Consider the following 17,517-nt stretch of genomic DNA (forward strand, 5'->3'; position numbering starts at 1 on the left):
ACTAACTGGAAGTGAGTAGGAACCAAGGGAAGACAGAGAAGAAGAATGGAGGGGGTCAACAAAGATAGAGAGAAGGGGACACGTTTCCCCAGTAAAACCTGATGGTAATCATCCCAATCCGCTTAGCCTCTGTGACTAATGGGGCTCTGTTCTTAAGGGACCTGGCACTTTCACTAGGGTGCTCTAGAAGCCATTAATGTCTTAACTTATACACCTTCTCAGGGCTGTGTAGTAACACGTGTACACACAGGCACACTCACACAAACAGACACACATGTACTCAGGCAGCCCCACTACACTCCTGTTTCATTATCCTGGTGCCTTGTTGGCCTCTGCTCCGCTCCTGCTAGGGAGGTTAAATGCAGGAGAGCTGGGCCAGACTGCACGGTTGGAAGAGAAGGGGACGGATGACTGGGGGTGGTAGCGGCGGTGGATTGGGGGAGTGAGAGGGGGTGGACTTGATGAGAAACAGCTGCCCCAGGATGGAGGGGTCTGGATGGGGGGTTTGGGAGGTGGAGGGGGCGAGGGGGCAAGCCCCACTTTGCAATTCTGCCGTGCTCAAGGCCAGGGCGGTGCTGGAGGGCTCGGGTGCTTGGGGGGAAGTGAGAGTGCTTTGACGCGCCCGTGGTCCGGTCTTCCCATCAGAGTTAGAACAGACAGCGGCTTCCAGGTCAGACAGGCTCTGACCCCCACAACCTCTGTCTCCTCAGCAATGATGACAGATAAGACCACCACTTCCTTCTGTTAGCCACGATAATCAGATCCGCTACTTATGTGTGACACACACCCTCTCGCGCTCACACCCACATATCTCCCGTGTCTCTTTCCACACTTTGTCTCCTGCAAATTTATATTGAGAACACATGAGAATAACTCCGGACTCACTCATGCACTTAACCAGGATATTGTGTTTCTAATCTGATTCATAAAAAAAATGAAACCAGATTTTGGCTCACGAAAAGTCAACAAATTAGCAGAACGCATTATCTGTCTCACATCAGGGAAGATAAAGACAACTGGGAGAATAACTTGTCCTGACAGCTTAAGTTGAACAGAGCCTGGCAGTGCCCTTGTATGATGGCAGGTCAGAGGGGGATCAAGTTGCACTTGTAGGTGCCTCCCCGCAAAGAGAATCTTTTCGCTAGCATTGCAGTTCTCACACATTTTTAAAATTCAGCAAGCAGGGTGCTGGTTAGTTCATTATCAGCACTTGGACTTGGGCTGAGGGTTCCATCGAGATAGAGAGGAGAGAAAGGAACAGGGGGGGACAATTGAAGCCTGGAGAAGGAGGGGTGGGGAGGGCGACAAAAGATTTCAACTCACCAGTATAGACAAATCTCCCAGGGGCACCTTTGCAGAACTGCTTGGACTTGTAGGACAGCGTGACTTCCACAACACCAGGGATGTGCCGAGGTGGAGTCTGGACACGGATGGCGTGTGGAGTTATCAGCTGGATTACAGAGGAAAGGAAGAGAAATAAGTCCACTACAGCAGCAAACTACAGAGTCTGTGTCGTTCACACTACTGACCGCAAAACTTTGTTTGAGACAAATAAATTTCTCAACATGAAACCAGTTGAATTTCAAAAACTGAATTCTTGTCAAGTCAATACCAGGGGTCATACCTCACTCCATACAAGCATGGTTCCAAACACGACTTGAAGTCCATCGAAGAAGTTGTCTCCTATGATGATGACAGTGGCACCTCCAGTGGTCCATCCCTCACTTGGGCTGATAGCCTTGATGCACGGGGTGGCTGCTTATCCAAGACAAAGAGAAGAGCAAATTCAGCACCCTAAGCCTCAACAGTCAGGCCCATGTCACTTTCCACAAAGACACATTACTTCATCACCTCTACGCTCAGCCCTCCATGTCTCTCACAAAGACATATCATGGAAATTGCCCCTGGAAAAAAAATGATGGATTTGTCCTTTAAGGCATGAGAATCAAAACCATTTATCAGCGCAGTGGAGAGGTGTAGTTAAGCAGACCCTTCAAATGGTCCACTTCACAAAGGCTAAACGCCGGGCTCACCAGGAAAATGATTTGATGGAGCAAATTATGTGTCAGGGCAAATGTAGCTATCAGAATTGATTAAGCATGCACCCGCATGTACAGTAAAATTTCAAAGTTGAACACATCTCAAATGAGTCAAGAATACTGGCTGTTAAAGTGGAAATGACAGGCTAAAGCTTTGCTGCTTCATGTTATTTCATTACCTTTGTTCTGCATATGTAGTACAATGCAGGCAGACTGAATATAGTTTCAGGTTTCATAATGTGAAATGCACTCATGAATTATTCAGGTTGAGTTTCTTTTTCCTTTCTTTTTGTGATCGATTCAATCCATTTCATATTGTTTATTACAGTGCTTTTCATCTGGCATGACTTCTCCTGTGCAGCCCAGTCATTCATCAACAGTCTGGGTTTGTTATTATAATCTAATTTGAGTGATCTGGTGCCTCACATTCACTGTCATTTGATGCATTACCTTAATATGGCGTTCAACACAACACCGTGTTTACAACAGAAATAGCATGACAGCTTCCCATAAAATAGCAATATCAAATTTAATCTATTTCCATCAATATCTTTTAATACAGTATGAATTGTGCATGTTTTTTCCCCACTCCTCAAAATTTGACCAACTATTTCAGCGAGTTCTTTTTCTTTATTTACAAGCTCAGTTCGAAACCTCTATTATCCCTCCCATCTAGTAAGTAAATCACAGCCAGCCATTGTTGTATGGATCACCTCAGACAAGACATCTCCCTTTGTTTGCCTTGCTGTTGGGTCTGTTCAGGTCATGTTTGCTCTCTTCCCCTTCCCATAAAGTGCACACACACACATTGGTACTACAGGGAATCTGACTTTAACAGGCGCTGTTGACTTCATGCTAATCACCTTGTACAGATTTTCATTTGTGAGGCCTGGAGGAGTGACATTTGCTTTCCTTAATTGCGAAGTGAAGCGTCTGAAAGAGGACCAAACCTCTATGGGCATGCTGGGCCCCCTCTAAGGGCCTGACCTTCATCAGTGCGGACGATTACAGCAAATAATTCACCCTTCAAAATTACTGTAAACAAATTGACTTTGGGGATGGGGGGGTGGGAGTGAGGGTGGTGTAGCTGCAGGAAGGAGGAGGAAGCAAGAAGAGGGCCTGATGGTGACGGTGACTGTTGGGGGGCAGCTGCAGTCTGAAACCTACAACGGGCATACACAATCATGCACAAATGCACACAAACACAGACACACCACCTCAGAAATCCCAGTGCCCCCACCCACACACAGAAGGAGCCACGGAGAGGGAAGGACTGAGGCCCTAAGCCGTCCACCCTTCTGCCTAAAAATTTGCATATATCTCAATGCGCAGACAGAGAAGGGAGCATGTGCTGAATGGGGACCGTGGAAAAGTGGATTACACAGTCAGCGCTGGCGATCTGATGACAAACACGCACAATACCCCCGACGCAGATGATAGGCATCATGAGGAATGAACGGATGAGAATGCAAAGAGCAAGTGTTGAGTGTTGCATCACTGAGAATTTGCTAATTTTGGTTTACAGGAAAGGAATATCGCTTGGATTACATTCATGTCATTTTTATTTGTTTTTTTTGTCCGTGTGCGCATGTGTGCATGTGTGTGTGCACGTGTGTTTGTGTGCAGGCAAATAAATTTATTTCCAGATCCTCTTTGCTCTGAAGTGACCAACGCCACCAATCTGTGATCTGTCCTAATGTTTCTCCTCTCTGGCGAGGGTTGCCCATAGAGGACGTCAAACTGATCTAAGATCTGAGGAGAGGAGGTCCCAGCTCTTGTATTGTGACACTCAAACAGGTCTGATGTGGCCCCACGAAGCTGTCCTTTGTTCTGCCTGCTGAAATGTGTTGTAATTGTGCTATGGGATGTCCAGATGGTCGGTTGATAGTGCAGCTGATGGGATTATACCTTTTACCTCTCCCTGGGCCATCTGTTCTCTTTGACTCTCTCTCCCTCTGTTTCTCTCTTGCTCTCCCCCTGCCTCTCTCAGCTCTCGACCTCTCTCTCTCACACTCTCCTCTTTCTCCTTTCCTCCTCTGCTTTTTCTCCCTTCCTTCATTTCTTCCTCCCTTTCTTCCTCTTACGCCCAGCAGTCTGGATTCACTTGTCTTTATTGCATAAACCCTAACAGCATTACAGCCACTTGGCATGCAAATGAGGCAGGAGCTGCAGGCTCTATGCTGAGTCTCCTATATTGTCTGGGGCTCTATAATGGTGAAACTGAGCTAAGGAACGTGTGTGTGTATGTGTGTGTGTGTGTGTGTGTGTGTGTGTGTGTGTGTGTGTGTGTGTGTGTGTGTGTGTGTGTGTGTGTGTGTGTGTGTGTGTGTGTGTGTGTGTGTGTGTGTGTGTGTGTGTGTGTGTGTGTGACAGAGAGAGAAAGACAGAAACACATAGCCGGCACTGGGCTGTTTGTGTACGTCTGCATGTGTGGGGGGTGATGGTGTGTGTGAAAGACTGCTATTCGTGAGCATGTTTATGCACCTTTGAGCCCGAATCTATACATGTTTGAGTGACAGACCGCCACAAAGCACATTCGTGTCTGAATGCATAATATGCTTGTTGTGTGACAGTACACATAAGTGAACAAAAATGTCACATGGTGAGATTCGTTCTGTCATCTTTTGGCTATCCCATTTCTGCACCAATAGGGGGCAGCACCTCTTGATCAATGCACTGAAGGCAGTACAAGAGCACTGTGGGCTGCAGAGGAAGGATGCCTCTCTTTTTTAACCACACAGCCGGCATATCTGAGACGTCCTGCCCAGTGAACTCACAAAGAAGAATGTGTTGCTAATTTAAAGCACGCTGTCTGTCTGTCTCCAGGTTGTCAGAGAGATATGGAGGACATGGCTGGAGTTACACTTTATGACCCACGTCTTCTTTCCTCATGTGTCACATCTCTGTTTGTTAAAGGTGACTCAAACAAAGCGGGTGATCATTGTCTGATGCATGTTAAATTAGTTTGTTTTAGAGTCTGGGAGGGGAGGAAAAAACTTGTGAGCCCACACACGTCTGAACACAGAATAGTGTATTAGTTATCAGACAAAGACATGTTCAACTGGGCGGTTGACAATGGTGTCTTTTCTTTCTTTACGGGGCATCACTCTGCTGCTTTGAAGAGTGTGGTGAGGAGAGGAAGAAAAGGATGGGCTGGGATAACCTGTAAAGAACAGGAGCACACACACACACATACACGCACAAACAACACATGGAGTCCCATGGGAGTGGAGGAACATGGAGGCGAGGGCTCAACCTCTTTAATTGCTCCCCTCATTAAGAAACTGGTTGCTAGGCGATCCACACCTATCGTGTCATAAACGTGAAACACACAAACAGAACGTCAGCGAACATAATGACTTTGGTGCTCCGGGCAGGACTTTAATTATTTGATTTTGTTCTCCAGTAGAGGAGTCATTAATAAAGACAAAAACAAATAGATTAGCTTTTTTCCCCACTAGGACAAGAGAGTATTGAGATATATTAATTGTCTAGATTTTTTTTTTTATTAGTTGTTGTATTAAACATTACATTTGCTTTTGGTGATGGAACCATTAATGCCCATTAATGTGTGGAGAAGCTTGCTTTAGTTAGTGGTGTATATAAACTGTTTGCCCAGCCATAATTGGCTCTTGAAATCTGAAGATAAGCAATTTGCACAATTGGCCCGAGTCAGTCCTTTCTTTTTCTTTCCTAATGTCTCAGCTGTGTGTGCTCCCATCTGCAAGCAGAGGCCACCAGGGTCATAAGGTTACGTTTAGTGCATTTTACTTTTTGGATTTCCCATGGTTTGGTGGTCCTTCTTTTCTCTCTTTTTGGCTGAGCAGGCAATCAGTCTATCATATGGAATCAGTTGGAAGAAAAACAGTAAGTTCTGTTTTTCTCATAGCCCACCACACACACACACACACACACACACACACACACACACACACACACACACACACACACACACGCACACACACACACACACGCCGTCAACCCACCCTTCCCTCCACCCTCCCCTCTTTCTCCTTCCTCCCCCTGTTTCAGCTCTCTCTCACAGCTAAATCTGCAGAACCCAATGACAGGAAATTGAGCTCACAGCCAAATTCTTAAGCAATTTGATCATGTTTCACATAAGCTTTTAGGACAAATGTAGGTGCGTTAGGAGACGGGAAATAGTATAACATTAAACTCAAGACTTTGTCTGAGTATTATTGTTTTCAATGATAATAATCAAAATGATTAAAAAAAACTCTGATAGAAACATACTATTTCCAGTCAAGGGTCAGGGTATGAAGGAGGCAAAAAAGCAACTTAAAAAGTAAAAAAAGTGAAAGTGATGGAAAAACAAAAGATTCTAGTGAACTACAAGCGTTTAGTTGTGTGATTAAAAAAAAAAAAATAGGACGATGCCTGAAAGAAACTATGAGGGAAAAGGAGCGTAGCAAATCATAAGATGTAAAAAATGTGCCTACCATTCTCCAGATAAGGAGGCGTACCTTCTGAAGGGTCGAGTCTGCGAGCCCTTCGCCCATGCTTGGAATTGTTATGTACGAACATGTTGTCAGAAACAGCCAGGACATGTCCGTCCACATTGACGGTCGTCGATACGACAACCTGCAACAGGGGTGAAGATGAAACGTGCAATTTAAATACAAGGAAGTAAAATATACTTTATAGACATTCTCATTAATGTTGTGGGTAAAAAGGTGTGAGTAAAAGTTTTTAAAATTATGTTGCATCTGTTTTTGATTAATATTCGTGGTCAAATCTCTTAAATGCTGTGTGTGGATGTAACTTACAGTTCAGTTTATCTTGCTTTTTTCTTGCTTTTTAGTGGCTTGATTTTATTTAAAGCTATTTATTTAACACGAAAATACAATTTACCAATCAAAACCAAAGCTCAGAATTATTGATCGGCTCTATTTAACGATGGAGGGCCTCCCTTTGAAATATCACCACTGTCATTAGCAACTGAACCGTGCTCCATCCAATCACTCAACAAACATTTTACTAGGATCAGATTGCAAACCACACTCCATATTTCATAATGCTTATTTTTGTTGTTGTTTTTTTGGCTACCACATCTCCAAACAGTGAGCCGCATGTGAATGGCTAAAGTGTTTTTGAGCCGGAAACAGAGAGCCCCTCTCAGGTTTGCTTCGCCGGTGAGTGACCTCGGTCTAGCAGTGGAATTTAGGGGGGCGCTTTTTTTGGTTGGTTTGGGAAAGGTGGGGGTGTAAGGGGAGGAGGGGGAGAGGAGGGGAAGTGAAAGAGCTCCATTCTTGTGAGCAGGTTCAGAGCTGGGCCAAGCTGAGGATGATGGATTGGGCCCTCTCTGGCCTCCAGCTGGTTTTGGGGGTAATAAGTAGAGTGGAAGGCATGCAGAATACACAACCAGAGAAAACACCTATAGTAGAGCATCTGGGAAAACTATTTGGGGAAAAATGGCTTCGTAACTGTTGGACTGTGGACAAGGGATTATTGTTTTAAAAAAAGAGAAAGTCCAATATATTGTTATTTCAAACTTAATGTGCATGTTTAAAAAAACAACAACAAAGTGATGCCACAACTTTCCTCCTCCTTGCGTTCCTTTTGGCACATAGGAGTGAGAGGTGAAAGCCCTTGGCTGTCTTGGCTGTCACGCATCAGTCCACATTCACCCTCAGGGAAGATTTGAGTAGGCAGGGGGGGTCTGATGGTGACATCAGGAGGGGACACCCTGTCTTGTCTGTTTCATGTCTGGGCTTCCTCCTGCAGGATGCTGGCTTGTGTGTCTATCACAGAACAGTGCTGTCACTGACAAACGCCCCCCTGCAGTTTTTTGTTATTCTGATAGGACAAATCACACTAAACTCCTACTTTCTCACCTTGACCTAAAGGGGCTGCTTGTGGTGAAAATGTCTGTGTAGGATGAATGCATGGTTGGATAAATAGATCGAGGAGGGTGGTGGGCAGGGGGGGTGGGTCGATAATTTCAAGGCTCAACAACCTGTGGGTTAAAGAAGCGGTAAAAGTGCTCAACAGTCATGTCCTTTTAGTGTAAATCGCTTTCCTGATGTCAGCCAACAATAAAGATGGTTTTCAGATGGTTTAAGATGGATTTCAACGGCTGCGCAGTGAACTGCATATGTGTGAGTATAAGTGCATGCATATGTGCGTCAAACTGAGGGAGCAATGTATAAAAAGAAAATATATTTCCTTGCAGGGTATATATCCATACATGTGGGTCTCAGTGTGCACGTGTGTTTTTTGACACATGTGTATAAAAAGAATGTCTTTCCACTGCCAGACAGATCCTGAGTTAACACTGTTGTTACATGTGGTCGGATTGTCCTCCCCTTTGCGCTGAGGAAAACTGTCAGGAACACAATTAATGACACTCCTAAATCCTAGATCCGTATTTGTGTCAGAGGATATTCACTAATAAATATTCCATTCAGAGAGCACAGGGCAGAATCCCCTCACTCTCTGTTTCCTCAGGTTTGGCCTCTTTCAGCGCTCATGATTGAATTGCTTTCATATGTGATGTGTAGTTTATTTGTGCATTTGCACACCTGCTCTGCAAGGAGAGAAAAACAGAACCAGACAGAGCATATGGAGGGGAATAGATTTACCTGGAATCTCCGCATATCTCGTGGATTCCCTGCATTCTTCAGACAGTTCTGATTGCACTTGAGAAAGAACTTTAGGAAGAATCTGAAAGACAAGACAGCAGAAAACCGGAAGCTGTTACTGTGATATCAAGAGCTAAAATACTCAATGACAAAGTTGTGGAATATTTAAGACAAGAAATGTCCCACCCACGCCTGATGCATCCATCCAGCCATTCAAAATAAATCATCACATTACACTTTTATCAGTTGGAGTAAGTTGCTGTATTTATTATCCGCTCAAATACAAGAGTATCCGTCTCTTTGTTGTCTCATAGCCTCACCTGAGTTCATGGGTCTTTCCTCACACCCATCTGCCACTAATATGCAGGAAGTCACTTGATATTCCACCCACCTCTTTAATCCCAGGACACCCCCTGTGCAATTAAAGTTCTCCTGTTCAATAGGGAAGCAAATGAGGCCCACCTGTGACCAGGTCTTGTTTGAAGAGCATCAGGGATAAAGGACCTAACAAGGTGAGAGCGCGCCACAAAACTTATAGTCCTGTCAGGCAATTAGGCGGACACTCCTGGGACCACGGTATGCCACACACACAGACACACAAGCATAACGCATAGACAAACCCATGCACTTGTGGGTGGGTGAGGCAATTATGCCACAAATTACAACCTGGCTAATCGTCTCTGAACAAATGTCACGTCTGAGTGAGATCTGGGCTTGGTTAGTTCGTAAGCTGCCTTCCTCGCCTGTTTTCACTCAGTCAGTCACGCAGAATCTGTTGATAAAGGCCCGCATCGAGGGTTGAATATCAGATGTGACTTCACAGACATGAGATAGTTGGAAAAAGAGGAAGATTAACAACAAGGCCAATAAGAAAAATTGTGTCAGATGCAGCCCATTGTGTAAAATCTCACATACAACCGAGAAGAAACAATGAAATTGACTTGCTGTTTTTGCGAGCTCTCCCAGCAGAATTGTGACTGATTGTGCTTGTGCTTTCTCCGATTCATTAGAATTTATGCCATATTTATTTTTCATCAGATTGCACTACTATTAATATATGCAATAGTGCGGTTTCCATTGTAAGACTATCCAGCCGCACTCACAGCAACTCATTGGATTACCATAGATTGCACCACAGATTGCATGGCCATTTCATTCAGCTAAATACAGTGGCTTGTGTGGCCTCAGGACATTTTCACAGGACGCTTTCACAACACTTAAGACTTCTCGTTTGTCCAGCGGGATCCTAGCCAGGCCATAAATCAGAATCTGAAGTGACCCTTCTAACCCGGACCACATTAACACATGCGCTGGTCATTTAGAAGTGTTCTTCGATAGACTCCTATACCTTGTGTTGCACTGGGGGGCCCAGGAGGGAAAGGAGAGGTGAGAAAATATTTTCCCGTCCACATCCAAGGAGCTTTGGCTCGGACATCAATAAAAGACGTTTTAACCCACGCCAGAATGCTGATTGCCTGTCAGTGTGTGGCGAGGCCATAAAAAAAACCTGACTTGTCATTAGTGCATTTCGCTTGATTGTGTTCACTGTGTTTTCAGGTTGCATCTGTTGGCTGATCATCAAAATGACCATTATGTACTCTAATTCCCTGACCCTGTTTTTATTTCCCCAAAGAGTCATAATGTAGAGCAGCAGACATCTGCGGAAAGCAGACCTGAAATACGACTTTTATTTGTCTGTCGCCTCTCGTACAGATTGGGTAAGACTTGTGTGTGTATGTTTGCTGGTACATGTGTGTGTGTGTGTGTGTGTGTGTGTGTGTTTGTGTGTGTGTGTGTGTGTGTGTGTGTGTGTGTGTGTGTGCGTGCGTGCGTGTGTAAGTACATGCGTTGCCTGTTGGTAGACGATTTATGTCAGAGCGAGATGGAATACATTTCCTAAGCAATGCATTGACTTCATAAAAGACATAGATTATTTTTGAAGTTACTCTTGTCTCCTTTCTTGGATTTTTTTTTTAATACTTTCACATTGTGTTTCTGCTGCAGCAAAACCAAAAGTTAAGAACCAATAAACACAAGGAATTGAGTGCCCACGCCATCATAAAGTAGCTCCTTTATGTTTACTGTTATGAAAGCAATTAAGAACAATTTCTCTGCTAAAAAGATAGGCTTGATTTTCATAGTCCGTAGCAGTGGCGGTGCTATAGCATCCATTACATTTGAGTTGGTTAAGATTCTCCATGAGCACAGAGCAAATTGGTCCTTGGTGGAAAGCAGAGCAATTAAGACAAGGCCTTTCTCTCTCTCTTTTACTTCTTAAATATCTACAGAAGTTTGTACTGGTGTTTTGGCACGCATGGAGACAAAAGGAGGTTGTTTAATTGTTTTTTAATGGGATATCAAGTCGTCGCTGCCATTAGATGTTGGCAATGGAGGGCAAAGGGGGATAGAGAGAAAGAATGAACTGCAATTAGGTTTGATTAAAGCTATCCTTCTCAATAATCAGCTGTTCTGACAGGACAGGGGGACCCTGGTGGCCGCTGAGATGGAGGAAGGTGTTGAGTGATATTAAGGCCAATGAAGGGGATATTAACATGGCTAATTAAAGCTCTTCCAAAGCCGGGCGAGGAGGCTCTCAGTGGACCGCACTGGATGAAATAATCGGCCAAGGCAGCTATCAGTTGGAGGAGAGAAAGAAAAGGAGTGCAGGAAGGGGTGGGGTGCAGTCCATTTCAGGGAAGGGGGGAGTAGAGGGAGGAATAGTGGGAGGCGTAAAGGAAAAACTATGAAGTGTGAAGAAAGACAAAGAGGAAGACATCGACAAGGATAGAGAGAAAAGACTTTCATGGCAGCCATGGAAGCTCATTTTTACATCAACCCTCTCTGTCTGCAGATGTCTGCCAGTGTAACCGAAATCTGACATCAGCTTTCATCTCTGATGGGGAGTCGTACTGGTCCACAAATCAGCGTTAAAACAATCCTGCTCATGCCTCGGTGTAAAGCAATTAATACAACTCTCCTGTAGTACCTCCATGCTCGCCCACTGCCGAAGCTACTAATCATGCCATAATGATTTCTCTCCCTCTGGTCAAAGGGGAAATAGATTGTCTCTTTAGTAATGCAGCGGGCTCAGCGCCTTCCACTCCCTGGCTTCACAGACCCAGTAATTGAGGAGAAAAAGGCCGACTTTGGCACTTTGACTGATTTGAGGGCTGCTAGACCCTCTTATCTTTACTCTGATCATTTTAGGCTGACACTCAAAGGAAGACCCGTCGCCCTAATTCTAGCTCACCCTCTCCCATCATCAAACAAAGAGGGGAAAAAGGAAAAAAGAAGAGAGAGGGGAAAACAAACAGGCGAGGTGAGGAAGGCCTTCTCTCATTTATATGGCCAACTTAATTGCCGGGTTGATGTCACTCATGCATAAATGTCCATCCCTTTGATTTGAGTGAAGAGGGCAAATAAGGATAATGTTGTATTAGTAAGAGGGCCTCATAACAGGAGAGGTTTGCTCTCCTTTCAGTTTCGTTATTTTTTTAAAAGTTATTTATCATTTTCATATTGTTTTAATGACTTGTAAAAATCCCAAGTTAATTGGAAGCTGTTTGAAATTATTGACGCTCACTGGCTTCATGAGTCAAATACGTGTGTGTTTGTTTTTCCGGCACTACACCTTGTTCTTTATTGTACAGAAGAGCTTCCCAGTATTTGTTTAGGCTGTTACACAATACACTGACAGATGGCCACAGTATCCGTAAGAGTCAGGTATTGACAACTCTAAGCTCCTGATTGGTGCCCCGGCACTAATGACTAGCGTGCAATGTCCAGAGCCGGCAGCCATGACAGTGAGGTCATCTGTTGCAGGGCAGTGAGTATCGATCACCACCCAGCTCCAGCCCATCAGGCCCCAGCTGCTTCCCAGACTCAATGGGCCCCTGTTACAGGAGCCCTGTAAGAAACGGCTCCCAACACCAGACTACAATCTGCTGACACCAGATCTCTACGCTGGGATAGTAGTACACGGGTCAATAGTGTATCGGATTTCCAAAACGCCAGGGTCTTAATGTCAAGCCTCCTGCCTTCCCTACCTACTGCTCCAGTTATTAGGCACTCCACTGAACTGCATTCAGATCCCCGTTGTGACAAAGCCGAGCAGGTAAAATGAGAAATAGAGACACTTATTCTGTAGATCTTAATCACCACGAACACTTACTTATGCAACTGAGTTGGTCTTGGATATATGTGTGTGAGTTTTGTGCCTGGGTGGCCAGGCTGAGCCGAGCTCTGTTTTGCGGACGTTTCTGTTGTATTCCAGTTCACCGCTGTCTTCTCTCATCAGGCAGGGTTGTTTTTCCCGCCTTAGCTGAAGTAAACCACAGCACATTAACAATATTTGTTCTACCCCTGTACAAGCGCCGAGGGACCAGACCCACAGATCCTATCACTTCTTTATCAGGGAACAAGTGCCTCACTATCCAACCTTATTGGGTTTGGGAGATTAACCCTTTCCACTCTCAAGCTCTGCCCATCTCCTCCGAGGGCAGCGAAGCAGATGTCTCTGTGATTATTATTGTTCGACATCAAATATCCCAACTGCATTTCTCGGGGAATTTATTGGGTGTTTTCAAGGCCTTTTTTTGATTTTATTCTTATTTTTTTCTGGCTGCAATTGTCGGCCCGTGTTGTTGTTTCATATTTCATATTTTTGTTGGCGCTGTGTGTGTGTGTGTGTGTGTGTGTGTGTGTGTGTGTGTGTGTGTGTGTGTGTGTGTGTGTGTGTGTGTGTGTGTGTGTGTGTGTGTGTGTGTGTGTGTGTGCCTTTGTGCGTGTGCGTGTGTGTGTGTGTGTGTGGGTGTGTGTGGGTGTGGGTGTGTGCGCGCGCGTGTGTGTGTGTGGGTGTGTTCCGGGGTGTCACAAATAATTTATGTGCTTCCGCTGCACCCTAAGATGTAGCCATGTCCCTCCATTCATCCCTCTTTACCTTCTCCTCCACCATCTCCCTTTCTCTCTAATGGGCAGAGTGGCATTGACATTATTTCACTTGAGGATCCCTCACTCTGTCAATCCCTCTTCATTTACTCCATGGCTACAGGACTCATTATGGTATCTCTTCCTCCTCCTCTCTCATACTTTTGCTCACTCTCCTCACCTCCTGTCTCTCGCTCGTCCTATTGCTCTCTCTCTCTCTTTTTCTCTCTCTCTCTCTCTCTTCTCTCTCTCTCTCTCTCTCTCTCTCTCTCTCTCTCTCTCTCTCTCTCTCTCTCTTACTCTCTCTCTCTCTCTCTCTCTCTCTCTCTCTCTCTCTCAGGACACAGTTAGTTTCTTACTTAAGAGAATTGCTCGTCTTCACAAATGGTTTCACGTCAGACTCACTCCTAGCAAACCCCTACTGATTCCCTCCAGGCTTTGGGACAGGTTTACTGTAAGAGATTAGAAGAAGACTCTGAGCTCATGCTAACTATCCATCACTTGCTAACAGTGGACTAAGGCTGTGCACGTTATGCAGCTTTAAGCTCCCGTTCGCAACATACTGCATGTTTAGCCCCGAGCTTTTTCTCTGCCTCTCCCATCATAGCTTCACATCATGAGGCTGTGTAGTGTTGCACGCTGCTCTTTGTTTTACTCCGAATGCGCTTTTTCTCGACCAGGACTTTGAACACAATATAATAAGACACAAAACATAAATAATTCTGCGATATTGTGTCTTGCACCGCTCTATTGTCAAAATGAATCCAACACTGGATGCCATTACAGCGCCAACATCACCTACATCCAAACTGGAATTCATAAATATTATTGAGTCATTGCCAGCACCGTAAAAAAACATATGATGATGATCACTTGTAATAGCAGTCTCAATCGATGTCGGTCAGGAGGTTGCTGACAAACAATAACAACCGTGCATTAACAATGCAGTTCTCGGGAATATTTACTCTGCTCACCAGCTGGACAGCAGGTCATTTTTTTTCACGGGAGGAGAAATGTGGTGCTTTGATTACTGGTTAGCACTGGAGCTCGAGGCCTTGAGGAAATACCAGTCAGCACCTCCCTGCACTCGTGAGATGGAAGATAAGCATATGTTGGAGTAGCTGCCCTGGGTGAATAGTAGTATTTAGGGTGTTGGATGCATGGGTTCTGCAAGGCCCCAGAGCAGGTCTACAATGACAGCCATACAGCCGGTTTCTCTCCGGTGGCACCTTGGAATGATCAGACCCAGGCAGGATGCAGAGGAACGCAGTGGTACAGGCGAAGTCAGCGGGTGGGCTTTGACCATTTACTGACAGCCACGCTGGATCCAGCAGTGCGATGCGGCCTCATCTGCATGCCCATGTGTGTTTTATAGAGATCAGTGAGTCAGTGGTTTTTCTGTCTGCCCATGCATGCCCAAATGTATGCGTGTGTTTCTACATCATATTATTACTAATGTATAATACATACATCTAAAGTGGCTGTCAGGACTGGTCAGTCGTCATAAAACATGAAGCAACCACTCTGACATCCCCGCCACATTAACGTTTTCTCAGAAGAAGGGGAAAAAAACACCCACTGTGGACTGTCATGTAGGCAGGGGGGATAGAGACAGAAAGACAGAGAGCGGGTCGGTGCTTAAAGCTAACAGGTAACCTTTCTGTGCACCTAGGACAAAGGCAGGGGGAAAAAGAAAATGTCAAATTAAGAGAGGCCAGGCAGAGAGACGTGGCTGCCATATTTGTGTGAAAGCCCAGTGCTGTTGGCAGGAGAGATGGCTGCTTTCTGATTCATCTGGGGCCGTATGGCAAAGCTTTGTCAGTCTGTGCGAGGTATAAATAATTCAGGGTGAGAGATGGCAATTACAGGGCCCTGCACAACCAAAATGAATATTTTATAAGGACTAAAACTGCCCTGGAATGAATCACACACACGGAGTCACACACACACACAGACACACACACGCACACTCACAGACAAGCATAAGTGAATGTGTGTACACGTAAGCACACATACACCCAAACACACACAAAGGTAGCACATATGAACCCTTAGCATAGCTGTTTTATTGTTGACAATACAGCTATTATATTACATAAAGTGCCGTGTTCCAGGTTAATAATCTCTAATATGTTTACATGTGCAACTTCTCCTGACATTAGAATAGATTTGTTGCTTTTTTATTCTATTTAAAAAAATATTTACCACAAATAAATGTATCCGAATAAGATTTTACTAATTGGTTGCCACATTTGAAAAACATTGTATAGTAAAAATCTACACACACAAAAAACAGCCTCCGGGGACCCTGAGCCTTTACTTTTGACCCTGTAAATATGGTCTTTGTATGTGAGCAAGGGGAGGGGGGGGTAAAATGCTAATGGGAAAAGATTAAACCCAAAAGCCGCCTGGAGCATTTACCTCTAAAGGGTTTTGTCTGTCAGGTTTCCTGCAAAACTCTGTCTTTATAATTCTGAGACAAAAAATAACATTGTTCCCCAGTCCTGAGGAGCACATTGGCTTCGTTGAATGGCCATTGTGTGGACCTAGCTAATGATACCTTAGCTTTTGTGAGAGGGAGGCCAGGTAGGTCTGTGACATCAGCACCACACAAGTGCTTCTCTGTCCGGATGTTTAGGGAAGGATTTCATCCATGGTGGGAAAAGGGTAGAGTGAATAAACAGGTCTTGCTTTTTTTCTTTTATTTTTCTTTCTTTTTTTTAAACCAGCATTTTGTGCTTTTCCGTCAAAAACTATGGCATTCTGAGAAAAAAAATTGGATGTCATTATAATATATTATTTTTATTTTAAATCACCGTCATTACTTTTATCTGCTTGTATTAATATAATATACTGCATGCATACGTTTCTGGAAGAACTGCTTCAGCGGTGAATGATGTAATTCCAGGAGTGTCTCTTTTTTTATTTCAGTGGGAGTGTGGGCGTTTATTTGTCAGTCCAAAGGGAAGATGGCAACCCTCTGAGAGAGGAGAGACCCCAAGCATGAAGACACAGATCATATGTGTTGGAAAAAGTGACAGCGAGGCAAATGCTAAGAGAAAGCTGCTTCCTTACTGAGGCGCACACTGTTAGCGATGAAGCTAGCTGTTGTGAAGGCAGCTGACAAAACCGTAGTGTGGCATGTCTCGCCCCGTTTCGACTTTTCAAAGAATATGATTTGCAAATAACATGAGTCTCTGGGCATAGACTGGGCATGTAAGTATGTTGAACAAAGCCCCCCTGCTCTGCTGAGGGAAACCCATACTTGTCAGCTTGGTTCTTTGTCAGCAACCTGACAGATAAATAGACAGGACTTTGCCACTCTCTCCTCCTGCCTTATGTACACAGAGGCATGTGTCTGCTTTCACATACAGGTTGACTTACTTTAGGGGAGGAATTTGTTAAAAGATACCCCACCGCTTCTCAGGGCAATGACTGAAAATATTGTGGGCCACTTCAGATGGCCTCAAACGAAAAACAATGGGGGTTGATGTGTAACCAGATAAAACGCAGATCGAATAGCTGGGTCTAAGCACCACTACAGGGCTTATTTTTCATGCAAATGACTACTAATGAGCTTCCTGAAATCTGACTAATTATATCAAAGTGATTTCTTTAATTAGTTTGTAATAATTCCTCACATAAACATCATAGTAAACAGATTAAGCTATAGAAAAAAATATATCAATTTGTCACAACATATATGAGACACCGAGCAGTTGATGTTTCTCCAAAAAAGCCAGCGCAAACATTTATAAAAGAATTAAACGAGTACTTAGAGAATGTTTGGTAACATTAAGAAAGCACAGCATTTGCATATTTGTTGGGTTTTCTCCACAATTTGCAATTTTAACTGAACAGAATCTGAAAACGAGTGTGATGATTAAACAGGTGGAACTTCTGTGAGTAAGCAAGGTAATAATTCAATATTAAAACATAAAATACAAGAT

At 44.3% G+C, this 17,517-nt stretch overlaps 1 protein-coding gene across 8 annotated transcripts in view; it reads right to left on the reverse strand.

The window, feature by feature from the left end:
- Window positions 1-17,517, reverse strand: part of ebf3b (EBF transcription factor 3b) — a 67,765-nt gene that overhangs the window by 19,118 nt on the left and 31,130 nt on the right. For 2 of the 8 annotated variants that reach the window (XM_068327220.1, XM_068327215.1), the window contains exons 7-10: window positions 8,642-8,723; window positions 6,524-6,641; window positions 1,625-1,755; window positions 1,324-1,450 (exon numbers count right to left, since the gene is read on the reverse strand). In XM_068327220.1, coding sequence (XP_068183321.1) covers window positions 1,324-1,450; window positions 1,625-1,755; window positions 6,524-6,641; window positions 8,642-8,723 — 458 coding nt within the window. Of the gene's footprint in view, window positions 1-1,323; window positions 1,451-1,624; window positions 1,759-6,499; window positions 6,642-8,641; window positions 8,724-17,517 lie in introns of all 8 variants that reach the window. The other 6 variants (XM_068327219.1, XM_068327214.1, XM_068327218.1 and 3 more) reach the window with 3 other exon arrangements.

The sequence above is a fragment of the Antennarius striatus genome, chromosome 11, assembly GCF_040054535.1.
Source record: "Antennarius striatus isolate MH-2024 chromosome 11, ASM4005453v1, whole genome shotgun sequence".
Taxonomy (NCBI): Eukaryota; Metazoa; Chordata; class Actinopteri; order Lophiiformes; family Antennariidae; genus Antennarius; species Antennarius striatus.